Raw genomic sequence first — 20,496 nt, 5'->3', positions numbered from 1 at the left:
AATTACCCATCAGTAGGAGAATGAGTCAGCAACTTGTTGGGTAATTGTACAGTGGCTACTAACCAGCGTTAGAGGGAATGAATAACACATTATATTGAGAAAAAAGATAAGTCACAAAAGAATACATACTTTATGCTGCCACTTATATGAAGTTCAAGAACAGATAGGAACCAGGACAGGTGTGAGTTCTGGAGTGGGGAAATTGATGGAGAAGGAGAGCCAGGAGCTCTCTGAGATTGTGGAGATATTCTGCATCTTAACGGATGTCAGTTTTAAGGGTGTATACATTGTTCAAAACTTGATGAGTTGTATACCTAAATGTGTGCATTTTACTGCATGTAAATTTTGCCACAATTAAAAAAAATTAAACTTCTTTTAAAAAGCAAATTAGTGAGCTGGAAGATCAAGTTTGAAGACTTCTTCCAGATCTCACGACAGAGAAAATGAGATGGGAGATGCTAAAGAAAGCTCAGACAGTACATAAGCTTCATCCAAGAGTGCCAACACCTGTTCAGCAGGAGCGAGAGGAGCGGAGAGAAGAGGGGGCACGCACTGTATGAACAAACGGTGGCCAGGAATTTTCCTGACCCAAAAAAAAGACAGAAATCTTCAAACTGAAAGAATGCCTTCAGTGTAAAGCATGTGAATTTAAAAAAAAAATGAAACCTAAGTACATTATGTTCACTTTTAGAATGGTAAGAGATAAAGAGAGATACTTAGAGCTCCTAAAAAAAAAAGAGACAAAAAATACTACCAGGGAATGAGAATCATATGGATATCAGACTTCTCATTAGCAACATTTGATGCAAATAGACAAAGCGGCAATATCTTGACAGTGAGGGGAAGTGAACTTTATTCTTAGAATTTTATTCCATGCCAAATTATCATTTAAGAGTCTGAGTACGGGGGCGCCTGGGTGGCGCAGTCGGTTAAGCGTCCGACTTCAGCCAGGTCACGATCTCGCGGTCCGTGAGTTCGAGCCCCGCGTCAGGCTCTGGGCCGATGGCTCGGAGCCTGGAGCCTGTTTCCGATTCTGTGTCTCCCTCTCTCTCTGCCCCTCCCCCGTTCATGCTCTGTCTCTCTCTGTCCCAAAAATAAATAAAAAACGTTGAAAAAAAAAATTTAAAAGAGTCTGAGTACAATAAAAATATTTTCTGACATATATAGGTTCAAAGAGTTTAGTATTTCATAGATCCTCTCTAAAAAGTCTTCTAGAGCAAAAGGAAAAATAAATGCAAAAGAGAAAAATGGAATGCAAAAAGTAATATTGAACAAATCAGTAAAACTTTTGTTGCCTCTAAACACGTATCAACTGTAAGCGCGGTGGGGGGGGGAGTCTTTGGTAATAATCTGGAACAAAAATTAAAATTGGGATGAGAAATATAAAGAAGTAAAGACTTTTGTGCTGTTTATGGGAAGGATATAGATGATAATTAACTAGACAGGAAAAAATAAGCATATATTTTCATATAAATATATAACTTTTAGATATTAAAAATATTAAGATAATGATAATAGTGGCTAACATTGTGAAGTGCTCACTGTATATACTAGGCACTGTTTTTCTTTTTTTTTTTCAAAAGTTTATTTTGAGAGAGAGAGTGCAGGAGTACCTACATGCATGTGAGTGGGGGAGGGGCAGAGAGAGAACTAGGCACTGTTTTGAGAGCTCTGCATGTAGTTAAGTCACTGGTGACAACCAGATAAGGAGAAGATGGTACCCCCCATTTTATGCAGATGAGGAAACTGAGGCACAGGAAGGTTAAGAAATTGCCCCAGGTCACAGAGCCAGGACGTGGTGGAGCCATATTTGAACTTGAGTAGTTGACTTCTGAGCCCACCATCTTTAACAGTGCATTGCCTCACAGTTGAATGGATGGCTCTCAAATCAAAGGAGAAAATAAAATGAAATGAAGGAAACTCAAGTCTATTCAAGAGAAAATGGTAAAAAGCAAACAGAAAGCACAACTAATAGAAAATATGAAAGAAGTTGGGAAACCTGAAACATACTAATAATCATAATAAATGTATTAAACTTTTAAAAGACGGAATTGTGGAAAGACAAGTCTACGTAATTGATGATTATGTGAGTTGAGATTAGGTCCTCTCTAGAATCATCTAGAAAGGGTGTCATATGAGACAGTGCGGTATGCATCTGGGAAAAATAGCCCCTTTCTACTCTGCAGACTGTTTATCATCCACTTTACATAAAATGAATTTGTTCAAGTTGAGAAATTGCCATTTTATTTTATTGTCATACTGACTGAACGAATTAACAGTATGACATGGGGTGGGATAGATGGTGTGTAGGAAGGACATTGGACTAATGTTTCCAATGATGTTAGGAGAAAAAAATAATATTTCCACTCTGAAATTTTACAGATTTTTTGAAGCTGGGATTGAACCTAAATTTTTACTTGTCACTTTTCCTTGTTTTTATTTCTTTTATTGAAAAAAGAGAAGGAGTTTAAATGTTCTGATAACCTGCTAAAGTCTTTCAGGGAGATAATACCAGTTGTCAGGAAGCACAGGAGTTCAGCTTTTTAATCCACAAGTTCAGGATGCTGGTTTCCTGGAGAACTGGGGTCCATGCCATTTTATCGACTGGGAAGAAAGGAAGAACACCTTAGCTGAGCGCTATGGCAGAGAAGTTGCTTCCAGTTTCTACAGTGTGCCTAAAACTTCAAACACACCATCACTACCTGTATTATAGCCCAGATGTTGACTCTTATTCCAGTTTTATAATGAATTTGGGATGCTTCTGATTTTGTTTCCTTTCTTCATATGGTGTATTACCTCTGTCTTCATAGTTGAATGCTTGTATTTGGTTTCTGTTTCTCTCCCTATGGGGCAGGTGAATAGGCTTTTAAGTGTATAGAGAGGAATAATGGGGATTGATGGTCGATGAAAGAAGAAAAGACTCAAGGATTAGAAGGAGCCAGCCTTTCAAGGAGTGGATTAACAAGCATTGGAGGCAATGGGAACAGCATATGCAAAGGCTTTGAAGCCGGAAAGAGGCAACCACATTATAGGTCCCTAGAGAAGTCCAGGGTGATTGGAGTATTGTGCTAAAAGAGGAGAGCAGTAAAAGATAAAAATGATGTATGGCTTTTTAGAAAACCACTGAGGCAGCTGAGCATACAGAATGGATTGGGGAAGAAATGGAAAACAATTCAGGAGTCTATAGCAGTAAACTTGATGGTGGCTTGAATTAGGATTGTGGCCGTAAAGATGAGAATAGTTGAATTTTAAATATATTTTGGAGGTAGACCCAAAAGAATTTGATGATGAATTAGAAGGACGGATAGAGAAGGGAAGGGATCAAATTACAATTCACGGGATTTTGGCTTTAGTAACTGAGGGCATTGAAGTGGGAAAGAGTGAAAGAGAAATATAAAATGCCCTCAAGATTTATGTAGGCGTTGTATGTATGCATCTGAAGCTCAGAATTGAGAGCTTGGCATGGATAATAAATTCATGAATTGAAAACTAAAGTGGATAGAGGGGCATCTGGGTGGCTCAGTCAGTTAAGCATCTGACTCGTGATTTCAGCTCAGGTCATAATTTCATGGTTTGTGAGTTTGAGCCCTGAGTAGAGCCCTGTGCTGGCAGTGTGGGGCCTGCTTGGGATTCTCTCTCACTTTGCCCTTTTCCTGCTTGCTTTCTCTCTCTCTCTCTCTCTCTCTCTCTCTCTCTCTCTCTCTCTCTCACACACACACACACACACACACACACACACACACACAAACAAAGTGGATGGAATAGATGAGGTCATGTGGAGAGGTTTATGTAGAACAGGACCTATTACGAGCCCTGGGCTGCACCAACATTTTGGGGTCCAGTAATGGAGGAGAAGTAGCCAGAAAATGAGACTGAGAAGAAATATCCAGAGAGACAGAAGGAAACCAGGGAGAGCATGGTGTCATGGAATCTAAGAAAAGAGAGATAAATCAAGAAGAAGGGATTAGAAGCCACTTAGATGTCTGTGTTATCTCAACAAGAAATGTGTAAAACCTGGGAAGGCCATTTAAAGACTCCCAAGAAGCACAAGAGTAGACTTGCACAAATGGAAAGATATCCCTTGTTCTTAGATGAGACAGTTCCACATCATAGATAAATTTAATGAATTTAATGTGGGAACCCAGTAAAAATGCCAGCAAGGATTTCTTTGTTTGTTTGTGATTATTTTCCTCTGGAAACTATGCAAATTGATTCTAAAGGTCATATCGAAAAATAAACATGCAGGAGTAGCTAGAAAGACCCTTTAAAAACAAAAGGATGAGGAGAGACCATCAGGTATTAAAAAATACTTTAAGACATCTGTGATTAAAACCACATGGGACTGGGGTGCCTGGGTTTCAGTCGGTTGAGCTTGCAACTCTGCTTTGGCTCAGATCATGATTTTGTAGTTCATGAGTTTGGGCATCGCCTCAGGCTCTGTGCTGGTGGGTGGTGCAGAGCCTGCTTGGGTTTCTCTCTTCCTCCCTCTCTCTGCCCCTCCCCCACTCACACTGTCTCTCTCAAAAACAAAACAAAAGGGGACTGATGCACAGATGAACAAGGCAGTGAAACAGACCAGAATGTCTGTGATAATAATAATAACTAGAAATAAACTGAAGTACATACAACAATTTAGTATATGATTAAAATGGCATATTAAATCACAGGGAGAAAGATGGGACTTTTTAGTAAATAGTGTTAGAACAGTTGGGTGACCACTTGACAAAAGATTAAAGTTGGATCCATTTCTCACACCGTATACCAAAATAAACCCCACATGGCTGAAAGATTTAAATGTAGACAATGAAAGCATCCAACTACTAGAAGAACACATAAGTGAATTATTCTGTCGCCTGAGTAGGAAGAGAGCCTTTCTTGCTATGGATTAAAATTCAGACGTAATATATGAAAAAAAAATTACTAAATTTGGCTACATGTAGTAAACAACTTGGCACTGGGGGAAAACAGTGCTGTGGTAGGCAGCCTTCTGAGATGGCCCCAGCCTTCAGAGATCCCCACCTCTCTGTACTCACACCCTTGGTAATCCCCTCCCAGTGGCAGAAGTAATAGAATGTCACTTTTTTCAAAGTTTTCTTTATTTTGAGAGAGAGACAGAGAGAGAGCAAAGGAGGGACAGGGAGAGAGGGAGAGAGAGAATCCCAAGCAGGCTCCATGATGACAGCGTAGGTCTCGCTCTCACAAAGCGTGAGATCATGACCTGAGTCACAATCAAGAGCTGGACGCTTAACCGACTGAGCCACCCATATGCCCCTAGAATGTCGCTTTTGAAAGCAGGCTGTGACTCTTGCTCAGTTTCATTCCTGAGAAGCTGGTGTGTAGTGAGCCACCTTACGAGGGGCCAACATGGCTGCTTGCACCTAGAAACACAATTTGCTTTTGTGTATTGATCTTATATGCTTGGTTTTCTTTTAGTGATAATAGTGTTTATCTGCAAATCTGCTTGATTTCCTCTGAAGCAGGTCATAATGTTCATTTTGTTCCTTCCCCAATCATATACCAGTTTATTTATGGTTCTCACTAATGCCATGATTGGGGTATCCCTTGTCTTATTTCTGTTTATGAGAGAATTTGCAAAGGTAACCCATTTATGAATGATATTTGCTGTAAGTTCTTGGTAGGTGAGCCTGTATTAAATTAAGAAAATACTCTTCTGGCTTAGTAAGAGTTGTTATCATGAAGGAGTATTGTATCTATTAAAGTCTTTTTCTACATTCTTATCAGATTAATGAATAGAATTCATTACTAAGTTGTTTTTCTATGAAATGTCTTGAATTTATTGAATATTTTTGAATAGTTTTTCTGTATCTGTTGAGACCATAAGGTTTTCTCCATTAACATATGCCCTGTTCACACAGATACAAGATGATCTCTGAATTCACCTGGCCCAACCATGACCTCCCTTCAGACAAAGAGGCCGTCAAGAAGCTGGTTGAACATTGTGGTTTTCAGGATGATGTGGCTTATGGGAAAACCAAAATTTTCATTCGAACACCCCGAACACTGTTTACCTTGGAAGAACTCCGTGCCCAGATGCTTGTGAGGATTGTCCTCTTTCTACAAAAGGTAGTTTTATGTTTTATATATAAGGATCAGCTCTTGCTTTTATGTTCTCAAAAATTTATTGAATGTTTTCTTTGATTCAAGAAATGTTCATGATGGTATATTCTTTGTATCGGTGCATATCTTACAATGTTTTCTGTTGTCTTCACACATGGGAAATTTATTTGGCTGCCTGAGCTCAAAATTATTCTATCCTCAAAACTCAAGGTATTTTATCTTCTGATATTTAAAGTTGGAGGGATGTCTGAAGCAGCCAGCTTTCTGTCTCTTGTTATTTTCTGAGTTTTTTCCCTCAGCTTAACTGGGTAAAGGGCTTTTTTTTTTTTTTTACCTTGTAATTCAGAAGTTTTGTCAATGTGTTTGACACCCCCTCCTCACCCGTCATTACCCACCACCAGCACTTGACTCAAGAGTGGGGTAGTGACGTAAAGCTCAGTGGATTGTAGTATCTGTCATAATTCTGCGCAGGGCCCCCTTCTCACTTCATTCACTCACTCATGTTTTTCTTCTTGTATGCCATACCTATTTCCATACCTTCCATATGGGCCATTTTAAGATAAAAAGTTATAGATGGGTATTTTTAAAACTCTTGTGCCTCTGCGAGAATTTTCTGTGGGATACGTACCAGGAGAAAAGCTGCTGGGCCATAGGGTGTACATAGACCTGATTGGTATAAATAGTGCCCGTTTTCTCCCCGGGAGGACTCCCAGTTTGCATGGCCACCAGCTCCCTGTGGGAGTTACCGAGTGCCCGCATCCTGACTCGTACCTTCTAGCCACCTCAATTTTGCAAGACTGATAGGTATAATATCTCATTGTTCTTTTACTTTGTATTTCTCTGGTTACCATTGAACCTGAGCATCTCATTAAATGCTTGCTTGCTTTTGGGGTCTTCCTATAAACTGCCAGTTTGTATCCTTTGTCTGTTTTTCTCCTGGAGCTGGCATCATTTTCTTGTTGATTAGTGGGAATTCCTTGAATATTTTGGACATTAATCACTTTTTCACGTTAGACATTTTAAATACATTCTATTCTGTAGGTGTTCTCATGAACTGTATCTGTCGTATGCTTTGTTGAAGAGAATACTTAATTTTGATGTAATCAATTCTTTGCCTTATGGTTTGTTGAGGAAGGCTCTCCTTGTCTCCAAGTCACAAAGACACTAGCCTCTGTTTTCTCCACTGACCTGTATACTTGGATCTTCCACATTTAGATCTTGAATTCATTTAGAACCTGTCTACATATTTGGTTTTACGTAGGTATCCAGTTTCATTTTCTTCAGTATAGTGAACCGTTTTCTCAGTACCATCTACTAAACAGTGTGACCTTTTCCCATTGATTTGCGGGGCAGCACTTAACAACTGTCATTGTATATATTCCATCTCTGAATGTTGTATTTATACAGTTGCCCATTTTTACATTGATGCCACATGGTTTTTATTGCAGTATGTCTTAGTGGATAGTAGAATAAGTTGTCTTCGCTACTCTTCTTTATGAAGGTGGATTAACCTATACATAGACCTTGATTTTGCAAAATAAAACAATTAAATTCAACAATAATTTTTATTAGGATTGCATTGAATTTATAGATTAATTTGAAAGAATTAACATTTTGATAGTATTAAATCATCTTAAGAGTACAAAATGGGCTTCTTTAAATCATTTCTTTGACCTTTAGATTTAGGGAGAGGCCTTATGAATTCATGGTTAATTCCTAGATTGTTTTTGTTACTGCTGTGAATTTTTTACATGTCATTGTTGGTACAGAGAAATAATATGGGCTTATGTTGGTTTATCTGTATCCAGAATGAAACCTTTGTTGATCCTGTTAGTTTTTCTGGGGAATTGATTATATCATGTGCAAATAATGAAGGTTTTCTCTTCCTTCCCAATTGCCAACAGGTTTCTAAGTTTAGGTCTCTTTCATGTATTTTGCCTAGAACTCAGAAAATCTTTTGGAGTAGCACACTAAATTCCATTTCATCCTGAAACAGTTTTTCTATTAACTGTTGTTTTGTTTTGTTTCTTGTATTGCCTTTACTCAGATCTGTGTTATGCAGTTGGTGTCTGTTTTCTGTCTGCCATGGTAAATTATTTGCCTGCATCTTGTTCCTCTGTATATTTAAATCCTTTATGTTGATCTTCAGTGATCTTCAGTACTTACCAGTGATGTTTTTTGTTGTCGTTCTTTTTGCAGATCTGATACTTTGTTTTTCTCCTTTATACCTATTCAAGAGATTGACTTGGGCTCAGGGTTTGGCCCTGAAGGACAGTGACCGTCTCTCTCCATTTGTTTGGGACAGTCCTGGTTCGTGCCTGTTGTCTCTCATAACTGTTAGTTTCGCTCTCTGAAGTGTCACGGTATAGAACATACATTATTTAGTTGCCCTACCCTGAACTCACTTTCTGTCCACCTGATGACTGATAGAATCCTGTTCTTAAGTCTCCACTGGCAGGTTGTTCACCTCCTCAGTTGACAGTGTCCCACAGACTTTAGTCTGCGGCAGTTCTGCTAATCAAAGATGGCGCCCCCAGCCCCACGAGCCAGCTCTTGTACAGTACGTATTCTCACCTACTATGACTCTTTGTCCTCTCTACAGTACCTCTGCTTTGTTTCTGATGAGAAACTACAGTTTCTACTTAGGGGAGATTCTAAAAGAGAAAGGATGGCTACTTCAGAAGCCATCACCCGTGCCATGGAGGAAAAGCTGTCCAGTCTTCTCTGTGATATAGATCTTGCATTTCTTTTTTTTTTTTTTTTAATTTTTTTTTCAACGTTTTTTTTTGGGACAGAGAGAGACAGAGCATGAACGGGGGAGGGGCAGAGAGAGAGGGAGACACAGAATCGGAAACAGGCTCCAGGCTCTGAGCCATCAGCCCAGAGCCTGACGCGGGGCTTGAACTCCCGGACCGCGAGATCGTGACCTGGCTGAAGTCGGACGCTTAACCGACTGCGCCACCCAGGCGCCCCTAGATCTTGCATTTCTTAAACATAAAGCAGTGAAGCAGGAAATAAGGATCTTCCTCTGAATTCTCAGGCAGGCCATCCTAGGTGATCTACTGATTATGTTCTTTAAACCAACTCCACAAGCCATAAAATTATTGGAAATTTCTCTCAGCTTCTGGGAATAGGTCATTAACTACCTAACTTTTTACGTGATATGTGTTTTTATTTTTTCTGTAACCTTATAGAAATGGAACAGGAAGTGAAGAGAGGCAGCATTAGGAAATGCTATTTTAAACCAGAATCATCTAACAATTGACTTTTATTTCCTTTTTAAATAAAAAATAGCTTTATATATTTTTCTGATTATATGATTAAAGTGTACTTATTGTACACTTTGAAAGTGTACTTATTGTACACTTTGAAAAACAAATTCAAAGCATATAGAAAAACATAAGAGAAATCATGGAAAATAACCTAAAATCCCACCATCCAGAGGTAACAAACCATTAACATTGTGGTGCCCATCCTTGCTAATATCTTTCTGTGCATATATTCAAGCATATATGCTATAAAATAAATGACGTCGTGGTTCACATGGTGACTTTTTAATAATATTTTGTTACTCTCTTTCCCCACATTTACCATCTCTGCCTGCCCACTTCTCACCACCTGTGTCACAGGGTCCCCAAGACCATTTCCAGTTTTCGTGATTCACTAAAAGGACTAACAGGATATAGTTGTGCTCATGAGGAAAAGTTATTACAGCAAAAGGATGCAAAGCAAAATCAGCAAAGGGAAAAGGCAAATGGGGCAAAATCCCGAGAAAATTAGGACCAAGCTTCCAAGAGTTCTTTCCCTATGGAGTTGCACAGGACATGCTTAATTCCTCCAGAGATGGATTGTGACAGCATGTGCAAAGTGTTATCTACCAGAGAAGCTCAATGGAGACTCGGTGCTCAAAATTTTTACTGGAGATTCATTATGTAGGCACCCTCTGCCTAACATGTACCCAAGTCCCAGATACCCAGAAGAAAATCAGGCATTTAGCATAAACCTCATTCTTTGCACAAGCAGTGTAACCGCATCGAGCCACTCTTAACCATTTAGGGAAAGTTTTATATCAGCATGTAAAATTGTTTTCCAGTCAAGTTCCCAGACATGATACTAGCCAAGGGCCAACTTTGGAAGCAGACCTTTCTAGGGGTGGCTGGGTGGCTCAGTCGGTTGGGCGTCCAACTTCAGCTCAGGTCATGGTCTCACGGTTTGTGGGTTTGGGCCCTGCGTGGGGCTCTGTGCTGACAGCTCAGAGCCTGGAGCCTGCTTTGGATTCTGTGTCTCCTTCTCTCTCTACCCCTCCCCCACTTGTGCTCTGTCTCTCAAAAAATAAATGGGGAAAAAATTAAAAAAAAAAAAAAAAAAAAGGAAGCAGGCCTTTCTAAGGGTACAGTCTCAGGCCTGCTGTGTTAACTCTTTTCTGGACACCCCCAAATCTTCCATACTTTTAATAGACTTCCTTATACATATAGGAATACTTCATCCTATGCACCAATACTTCAATGCTAATGCCTTCATTTTTTTTTAATAATTTATTTATTTTTTAATTTACATCCAAGTTAGCATATGGTGCAACAATGATTTCAGGAGTAGATTCCTTAATGCCCCTTACCCACTTAGCCCATCCCCCCCTCCCACAACCCCTCCAGCAACCCTCTGTTCTCTATTTTTAGGAAGCTGTTATGTTTTTTCCCCTTCCCTGTTTTATATTATTTTTGCTTCCCTTATGTTCATCTGTTTTGTATCTTAAAGTCCTCATATGAGTGAAGTCATATGACATTTGTCTTTCTCTGACTAATTTCGCTTAGCATAATACCCTTCATTCTTTTTGATTGCTACAAGTAATACTCCATTGTGTATATATATATACCACATCTTCTTTATCCAGTCATCCATCGGTGGACATTTGGGCTCTTTCCATACTTTGGCTGTTGTTGATAGTGCTGCTATAAACATGGGGGTGCATGTGTCCCTTCAAAACAGCACACCTGCATCCCTTGGTTAAATACCTAGTAGTGCAATTGCTGGGTCATAGAGTAGTTCCATTTTAGTTTTTTGAGGAACCCCCATACTGTTTTCCAGAGTGGCTGCACCAGGTTGCATTCCCAGCTAATGCCTTCATTCTGTGCACTGGATTCCCATGAGCAAGATTGTTGGTTGAAGGGTATATATTATATTTGTAATCATCATCCATATAAACAGTTCACATTTTGTAGCCCACAATGTAAGTGAACTTCTTTTCCCTAATTTTTTTTTAAGTTTATTTATTTATTTTTGAGAGAGAGAGAACGTGCACAAGCAGGGGAGCGACAGAGAGAGGGAGACAGAGAATCTGAAGCAGGCTCCAGGCTCCGAGCTCTGAGCTGAGCTGTCAGGAGCAGAGCAGGATGTGGGGCTCAAATTCACAAACCTCGAGATCATAACCTGAGCCGAAGTCAGACACTCAATGGGCTGAGCCACCCAGGCTTCCCTCCCTAATTTTTTTTTAACCACAGTGACTTTTACCAGGCTTTTGAATTTTTCCCATTCTTATCAATAAGAAATGATATCTCGTTGCTACTTTAATTTTGTATTCTCATGACAAGGTGTATTTGTTGGTCTTTCGGGATTGCCTTTTCTGTTACTTGCTTATGCACATCCTTGGCCCAGTTTTCTATTGGGTTCTTTGTCTTCTTATGAATTTGTGGGAGCGATTATCTTTATTATTGCAGGTGTTTTTCCTAGGCTATCATTTGTCATTGACTCCACTTATGGTATACTCTTTGACATGAAATTTTTCACTTAATAGGTCTTATCTTTTTTTTTCTTTATATCTTTGAGTTTCTTCAAAAAAAAAGTTATGGTTCTGGGATTTAGTTTTTATACATGGTGTTATCTAAGGGTCCAGCTCTGTTTTGTTCCAAATTAAAAACCAGCTGTTCTAATCCAGTTTATTTAAAAATTCCTCTTTTTCCCACTATATTGAAATTTTGCTTTTGTCTAATAATAAATTCCCATATATACTTGAGTCTGTTTTCAGAACTCACTATTTTATTCCATTAACAATTCCTATGCCAGTGTCATACTGTGTTACAGTTTTTAACTTGTGAGAACTAGCTTTCAGTGTATTGTCATACTGTTTCTGTACCTTAATAGAAATGTAATGGCAAGTTGGAAGAGGCAAAATCAATGATGTTGACCAAAACCAGAACCTCCAAAATTGTTCTTTTTTTCTTTTAATTTTTATTTAACTAATCACTACACCCAACGTGGGGCTTGAACTCACGACCCCAAGATTAAGGGTCTCACACTCCTCTGAGTGAACCAGCCAGGCGCTCCCAAAACAGTTGTTCTTAAAGAAATAAACTGCATAACCACAGAGACTGCAGAAGAGATACAAATTGCATTGCTTTCTGATTTGTAAAAAATGTATAGTTCTACACTGTCACTATCTAAACCACTAAGCATTCAGTATCAAGAATTACAGATGATCTGTTTAGTGCGTCCTGTTTTCCATCATATACTTAGTCATATGCTTGACATTTTAGGAGATCTGTGAGATTGCTCCAGATATCTTGGGTTTTTTTTAAGAAATGACCATCTTAAAAAAGACATCTAGGGGGCGCCTGGGTGGCGCAGTCGGTTAAGCGTCCGACTTCAGCCAGGTCACGATCTCGCGCTCCGCGAGTTCGAGCCCCGCGTCAGGCTCTGGGCTGATGGCTCAGAGCCTGGAGCCTGCTTCCGATTCTGTGTTTCCCTCTCTCTCTGCCCCTCCCCCGTTCATGCTCTGTCTCTCTCTGTCCCAAAAATAAATAAACATTGAAAAAAAAAAAATTAAAAAAAAAAAAAAAAGACATCTAGAGTTCCAAGACTTTTATTGTTTTATAGTACATAAGTAGTAGCAGTACAAGTTTTCATGTAGGAAGATGAAAAACATAGAAATAATTTTATATTTTTAAAATATAATTTTATATTAAATATAAATTAAATCATGCCATATTCTTGTGTAAACTTTTTTGTTCTGTCTTTATGTGTGTAAATTTTTATTTGCATATTCATAATAGCTGCCTTAGCCCTTAATAGGATTTACTAGAACTTCCTCAATCAATGTGCTATTACCAGATGTTTAGGTTTCTCCAGTTTTTCACTCTCTAGGTCCCGCTTCAGTGCACAGGTCTGCAGTGTCTGACCCAGAATTCAATACATGTTAGCTATTGTTATTACTACTCGTACTGCTATTCCTGCTACTAGTAAGTACTAGTAATCATCCTTAATTATTTTCTCAGAATAAATTCTCAGGCACAAAATTTTCGGTTTAAAAGATACGCACTTTTAAGATTTTCTGTCCCCTTTGTCAGATGTCTTCCAGAAAGATTGGACCAGTTTATACTCCCACCAGCTAATGCATGAAAGAGCTTGACTCACTGAAGCACTGGATATTTTTAGTCTTATAAACACCCTTTCTGAATGACATGAAACCTGAATGTCTTGCCTGACTGCTGAAAAAAGCTTTTTATGCAAAACCCCAGTTGTGTATACCTCTCTGCATCACCATAGGAAAAGAATCAGAATGGCCAGTGAGATTTTTTTAAAGGTCATACTTCGGTTTCTTTCACAGTACACAATTGTTTCACTTACCCACCTACCCTCTACATTTGAGGGTGTGTGTGTGTGTGTGTGTGTGTGTGTGTGTGTGTTCCTTACATCACATTTGAATGAGAGACCAAATAAGATGGTGTTTCCAGGCAGCACTGAAGACACTATTTAAAGATTTCAGAATTACAGCTTTAAGCAAGGAGGTGCTGAGAGATCAGCAGTCAGCTCAGCAGCGAGCACACGGGGCTGAGCTGACATGTGTAATGAGCACGTGTGTTGTGAGGCCTGTCTGTCCCAGCTGATCTTGTTGTTTCAGCTTTTTTCAGTCTTCAGGTTGGATTTTTCTGGTTTGGGCTTTTCTTACTATTTCTCTTCTATATGCTGTATTCATTAATTCTCAGAAAATAAGATGCTTATCTGTTGCATAAATTGGGAAATCCTGAAAGAAGACAGTAGTTCCTAATGAAATTCTTAATGAAAATCTCATACCAAATGCATTACAAAGAGTCATGATTCTCTAATATTCTGTACCCATTTAGTTTAAAATACGTTGCTGTCTTAGAAGAGAAGTAGAGTTTGGCTTCCCTCAAGAAACTCTCCCTTCTTGTTTTTGGTGCATGTGTAGTTTTAAATTTATATTCTCATTTTAGGGAATCATAGGGCAAGATCAAAATTGTCACATAAGGTGATATGAAAGACGGATTCTCAAAGGGAGATGGAAAAGGATTAGAGAAATGTATCTGTTGTGTGGCCATTAACAAATTTGGAATCGGTTGATGGATTTGAATAGTGGCTTTCTCGATCCATCTATAAGATAGTGCCTTTGTGAATTGTGTCTTCATTTGAGGGAATGAGCCCTTTCTTAAAGGGCGTCTAAATTGATTGTAGACAGTGGTCTTAATGGTCACTGAGATCATTTCAGCTCGCACAGCTTTGATCCTAGCTGTAGGAATGGAATTATCCTTTCCAGTGTGCCGTGGTGTAGTTATGAGCTCAAGGCCCTTACGTCACATACTGAAGGCTACTAACCATAGGCATTCTTTCTTAAAGGAATATCTTAAGGCTTTAATCATTTTCCTCCAAGCAATTGTGGGTACCTTGGGATTATAGCTCATGAATTCCACAGCTGCCAGCTCCTGACCTGCTTCACACTACATGCCATGGGTTTCCCAGTGTTTATTGTTTCCTAAATGTGGCTCAAACCTTGTAGCACCCATGGCACTAGGAATTGTCAGGGACACAGTCAAGTTTGAGTCTAAAGTCAATTGGAAGTCTTCTATTACAATTATGTGAAACTGTAGATGTGTTTTTACAGGAAATAATAGAAGCCTCACGCTCTAAGGATTCAGATCCATTGGCCTCCTGAAGTTCATAGGCTCGTAGAATTTTCTTTTTGCTTGAACGGTAGCTTCCTGATTAGAAGATGGTAGTGGTTTGATTATCAGGTCTTAGAAAAATTGGCACAGTCTCATAAGCAGGTATGGGAAACAAAGGAATGAGTGGGGAAGAAAGGGTGGAAAATATGTGAGTGTGAAAAAGGTTTTGATAAAGCTGATGAAGGAGGAAAAGACCTCAAGCTAGTGAGATAAAAATATTCAAAATGTGGGCTAACCTCACATGTGATTGTTGTTTCCAATTTTATGTGGAGTTCAGGATGGAATTGTAGGATAGTGATCTTCAATAAGTCAGCAGTATTTGAACACATTGTATATAATGTTTGATAAAGGACATACAGAAGCATGTAAAGTCCAGAGTCCTTTGGAGATGGCACATGGGAAAATTTCTTCTTGCTCTTGTGAGGATTAGCTGTATTTCTGAGCCACTGCCCTCAAACTGGCAGTCGCGTTATGGGGAAGGGACCACACTGCTGCAAAACCTCCTTTGTGAAATTTCCTGGAATGGTGATAATGGACATCCTTGAAGTGTTCCTGAATTTATGGGGAATGCTTCTAGTGAGTTTCTTTTCTTTTCTTTTTTAATTTTTTTAAATGTTTATTTTATAGGGGCACCTGGGTGACTCAGTCGGTTAAGCATCCAACTTCGGCTCAGGTCTTGATCTCGCGGTTCATGAGTTTGAGCCCCGCGTCGGGCTCTGTGCTGACAGCTCAGAGCCTGGAGCCTGCTTCAGATTCTGTGTTTCCCTCTCTCTCTCTGCCCCTCCCCTGCTCATGCTCTGTCTCTCTGTCTCTTTCTCTCTCTCTCTCTCTCTCTAAAAAATAAACATTAAAATTTTTTTAAAAATAAATATTTATATTTGAGAGAGAGACAGAGACAGAGAAATAGAGCATAAGCAGGGGAGGTGTAGAGAGAGACAGAGACAGAATCTGAAGCAGGCTCCAGACTCTGATCTTTCAGCAGAGAGCCCTACGTGGGGCTCGAACTCACGAACCATGAGATCGTGACCTGAGTCGAAGTCACACGCTTAACTCACTGAACCAACCAGGTGCTCCTTCTAGTGGGTTTCTATTTTTGCATGCCACTGATGGAGGTGGATACATTTGAGCATGTGAAGGAGGTTTCCATCTATTTCTGTTGTGTTAAGAAGAGTACTTTCAAAATCAAGAATAGATGTTTAAAAAAAAAAAAAGAATAGATTTGAAGTAAGTGAAACTACTTCTTCACGAGAACCAAGATGCTCATGTAATTTTTTTTTCCTCTTTTGAGCCATCAGTTCTGAGAATTGTACTAATCAATTCAGTGTCAATATTATGTTTTCCTCAGCAAGGTAACCTTCTTTTCCCATGTTTTGGAATGATCTAGTAACATTGGAGGTGATCTGTTCAGGTTGAATTTCCTGTGAAGACATCTAAGAAGGGGCATTTTTTAGATCACAACTCTTCAAGAGCTTTCTCTAGTTCTTCATAATCATTGATGTGTTTTTATTTTGTGTCTTCTGTGGAATCAGTTTGGGTAATTTATATTTTCCTAGAAAATCATACAGTTTCTCAAATTTAATTGAATAGAATTGAACAGAGAAGCCTTTTAGGTTTCTTTTCATCTTCCCTGTGTCTTTAGTCATTCCTCTTAACATTTCTTATTCTTACTCTGTGTATTTGCTTTATGCCCATTGTCTTTTTTCTTTATCAACTTTAGTTAATGATGCATTTCACTGTTTTTTTTTTCTCAGTGAACCAGCTCTCTGATTTATTCATTCCACCATTTTCTCATCTTTAATTTATTAATTTTGCCTTTTATCTTCAGCAGTCCCTTCTTTTTGGAACGAAAAGAGCAGGAACAAGCAGGCGATTATCTTTTCTCCAACTTCTGGAGTTTTAGGTGCTTCATGCATTTTTGTCTTTCACATTTACTAATGGATATGGAATTTGTTTTCAGAACTACTTTTGCTGTGTCTGTTGGGCCTGTTAGGTTATCATTTATTTTTATGTTTAGATTTCCTCTTTCCCAAAAAGTTGTCTGAAACTTCTTTTTTTCTGTTTGAAAGTATTTACTGGTTGTTTTTTTTTTTTTTTGAGCTGAGCTAACTGATACACATGCTCCATTAGTTTCAGGTGTAGCAGACAGTGATTCAACAAGCCTACATGCTGTGCTGTCCTCACAAGAGGACAAGCATACAACGCTATTCCAATATTATTGACTATATTCCTGTGCTGTACCTTTTGTCCCTGTGACTTATTCATTCCATATTTGGAAGCCTGTACCTCCCACTCCTTTTCCCCCATTCTGCCCAGCCCCCCACTCCTCCTCCCCTCTGGCAGCCATCAGATTTATGGGTCTGTTTCTCTTTTTTGTGTGTTTTGCTTTTTAGATTCCACATATAAGTGAAATCACATGATATCTGTCTTTGTCTGTCTGACTTACTTCTTTTAACATAATACCCTCTAGGTCCATCCATGTTGTCACAAACAACAAGATCTCATGCCTTTTATGGCTGAATAATATTCCATTGTGTGTGTATATCTATATCCATATATGTCCATTTTATATATATATACCACAAATTCTGTCCATCTATCGATGGACATTTGGGTTGTTTCCATATCTTAACTATTGTAAATAATGCTGCTGTAAATATAGGGGTGCATATATCTTTCCAAATGTGTTTTCATTTCCTTTGGGTAAATACCCAGTAGTGGAATTACTGGGTCATATGGTATTTTTATTTTTGATTTTTTTGAGGACCCTCCATACTGTTTCCTATAGTAGCTGTGCCAGTTTGCGTTCCCACCAGCAGTGCACAAGTGTTTGTTTTTCTCCACATCCTTGTCAACACTTGTCATTTCTGTCTTTTTGGTTCTGGCCATTCTGACAGGTATAAGGTGGTGTCTCATTGTGGTTTTGGTTTGTATTTCCCTGATGATTAGTGATGCTGAGCATTTTCTCTTGTATCTGTTGGCTAGTTAAGAATATTTTAAAAGTCATTTCCAGGGGCACCTGGGTGGCTCAGTCAGTCAAGTGTCCAACTCTTGGTTTTGGTTCAGGTTGTGATCTCATGGTCATGAGATCAAGCCCTGTGTTGGGGTACTGAGCACGGAGTCTGCTTGGGATTTTCTCTCTCTGTCTCCCCCTCCCCCCCTCCCTTGCTCACTTGCTCACTCTTTCTCAAAATTGATAAACATTTGAAAATCATTTCCAGGTGATACCATGTTCTATGGGTATGTTTTATTTCACTTTCTAGTTGTTAGTAACTTAGTTTCACTGCATTATAATCATGGAATGTGAAGTGTACTAACTCTAGTTTCTAGAATTCATTGAATTTGGGGCGCCTAATATACAGCCGCTTTTTGAGTATAACTTGGAAGAAGGTGTATTTTCTCTTTCTTTTTGGACATTTTTATTAGGAAGCGTTGCAAATCCTCACAAAAGTAGAAAGAAGAGCATGAAGAGTCCCCATGTTGCCTTCTCCAAGCTGCAACAATTATCAGTGTTTTGCTGTTTTTATTCTATTTTGTCTAGTACTCACCTTATGTTTTTATGTGTGTTTGTTTGGTTTGGTTTGATGGGTTTTTAAATTTTTTTTTAATGTTTACTTATTTTTGAGAGAGACAGAGACAGAATGTGAGTGGGGAGGGGCAGAGAGAGAGGGAGACACAGAATCCAAAGCAGGCTTCAGGCTCCGAGCTGTCCGCACAGAGCCCAACACGAGGCTTGAACTCACAAGCTGTGAGATCATGACCTGAGCCAAAGTCGGACGCTCAACCAACTGAGCCACCCAGGCGCCCCTGGCTTGATGTTTTTAAAAGAAGATTCCCAGATGTATGGCCATTTTGCCCTCACATGCTATTATAGTCTCTACAGATAAGGACTTTCGCACACCACTATCATTCCACTTAAAATTCATAATACTTCCTTAACATCACCCAATATGTAGCTTGTGTTTATTGTTCCCAGTTGACTTAGAAATGTCTTCCCACAGATTGTTAGGGATAGGAGCCCTTCTGCTGAGGCACCTTCGAGAATGGAACACATTAGGCTTCAGCATATTAATTATGATTTTCAGTGACATATCATTTCATCCTTAAAAATGGTTTGTTTTAAAGGCAGCTCATGTATCACAAGGACTGCCTGGTTGGTTTGTCCTAATTAACTATAATACTGTTTGTATGTTCTTGTACTTACTTGCTAAACGTGCATTTTATATTTTCATGGTTGGGTTATATTATAGCCCCAATCACAAAAAGAATCTTGTGAAGGATTAAAAGAAGCTCATTAAAACATAAGCAGAGAGTGAAAATAACAAATTCTAAAACTGAGAATACAATCATAGCTATTTTTTATGTTTATCTGAGAGTGAGAAAAAATGCATGCGAGAGGGGGAGGGGCAGAGAGATGGAAAGAGAGAATCTCAAACAGGCTCTGCACTGACAGCACAAAGTCCCACCCAGAGCTTGAACTCACGACCTGTGAGACCATGACCTGAGCCAAAATCAAGAGTCAGATGCTTAACCAACTGAGCCACCCCGGCGCCCCGATCATAGCTATTAATTATAAATAGTCTCAAAGGTTGACACTGACCTGAGTATAATAATTTTGTAAACCAGCCAAAAGAAAAAGTGTGAATAGAATCACTTTCTGAAAAGTGGATTTTATTGGTTTAGTTTTTCATTTGCCCCTATTCCCTATTGTATCATTTATTGTGAAACTTGGTCAAGTAGCGGCATAAAGCCTCGGGGGCTTTCACGTCATATTCAAACAAGGCTCACTGACTTCTTTGCGAAACCAGTCAAGTATTTTCTTTCTGAGACTAAAAGCAAAATAATTATCTTTAAATGATTACTGATTGAAATTGATTACTTTTGCCCTAAAAAAAAAAAATCTAATGCAGTAACTAATCTTTACTGAGTGATGGGCAATATTTTGGGCACTTTTACATATATTAACTGGATCTTTATAAGAATCCTGTGAATGAGCATCTGGTATTACTTTCATTTAGGAGGAAAGAGAACTAAAGCCACGAGTACCCGAGGGACTCACTGAAGGTCACACAGCTATTGAAGGCCAGCACTGGGACGTGTCCCATAGACCAGCCTTCTGCACACACTCTTACCCACTGTTCTCTTTAACCACAGTGGCATGACTCACACTGTTGAAGAAAAGGTCATAAATCCAGACACAAAGGTGATTGTGGCATCATACGCAGAGAGGAAGAAGGTGATTTGGCAAAATTCCTTTATCAAAGGACCTTGGTAGACATCGAATGATGTCTGAGTCATTTACTATTAAGTATGTGAACTAAGATACATTTTTACTGCAGTTGGAAGGGAACATTTATGTTGAAAGTATGAACCAGCTTTTGACATATATATATATTTATACAGTAATGAAAAGTAATCAATGACTCTACCTTTTTTACTGAGAATATAGGCTCCAGGAGAAGAGATT

At 38.9% G+C, this 20,496-nt stretch overlaps 1 protein-coding gene across 2 annotated transcripts in view; it reads left to right on the top strand.

Moving 5' to 3' along the window:
• Window positions 1-20,496, top strand: part of MYO1D (myosin ID) — a 359,179-nt gene that overhangs the window by 147,990 nt on the left and 190,693 nt on the right. For both annotated transcript variants that reach the window (XM_030296022.2, XM_030296023.1), the window contains exon 16: window positions 5,877-6,084. In XM_030296022.2, coding sequence (XP_030151882.1) covers window positions 5,877-6,084 — 208 coding nt within the window. The remainder of the gene's footprint in view (window positions 1-5,876; window positions 6,085-20,496) is intronic.

The sequence above is a fragment of the Lynx canadensis genome, chromosome E1 (assembly GCF_007474595.2).
Source record: "Lynx canadensis isolate LIC74 chromosome E1, mLynCan4.pri.v2, whole genome shotgun sequence".
Classification (NCBI taxonomy): domain Eukaryota; kingdom Metazoa; phylum Chordata; class Mammalia; order Carnivora; family Felidae; genus Lynx; species Lynx canadensis.
This window is presented reverse-complemented; position numbering and strand designations above follow the sequence as displayed.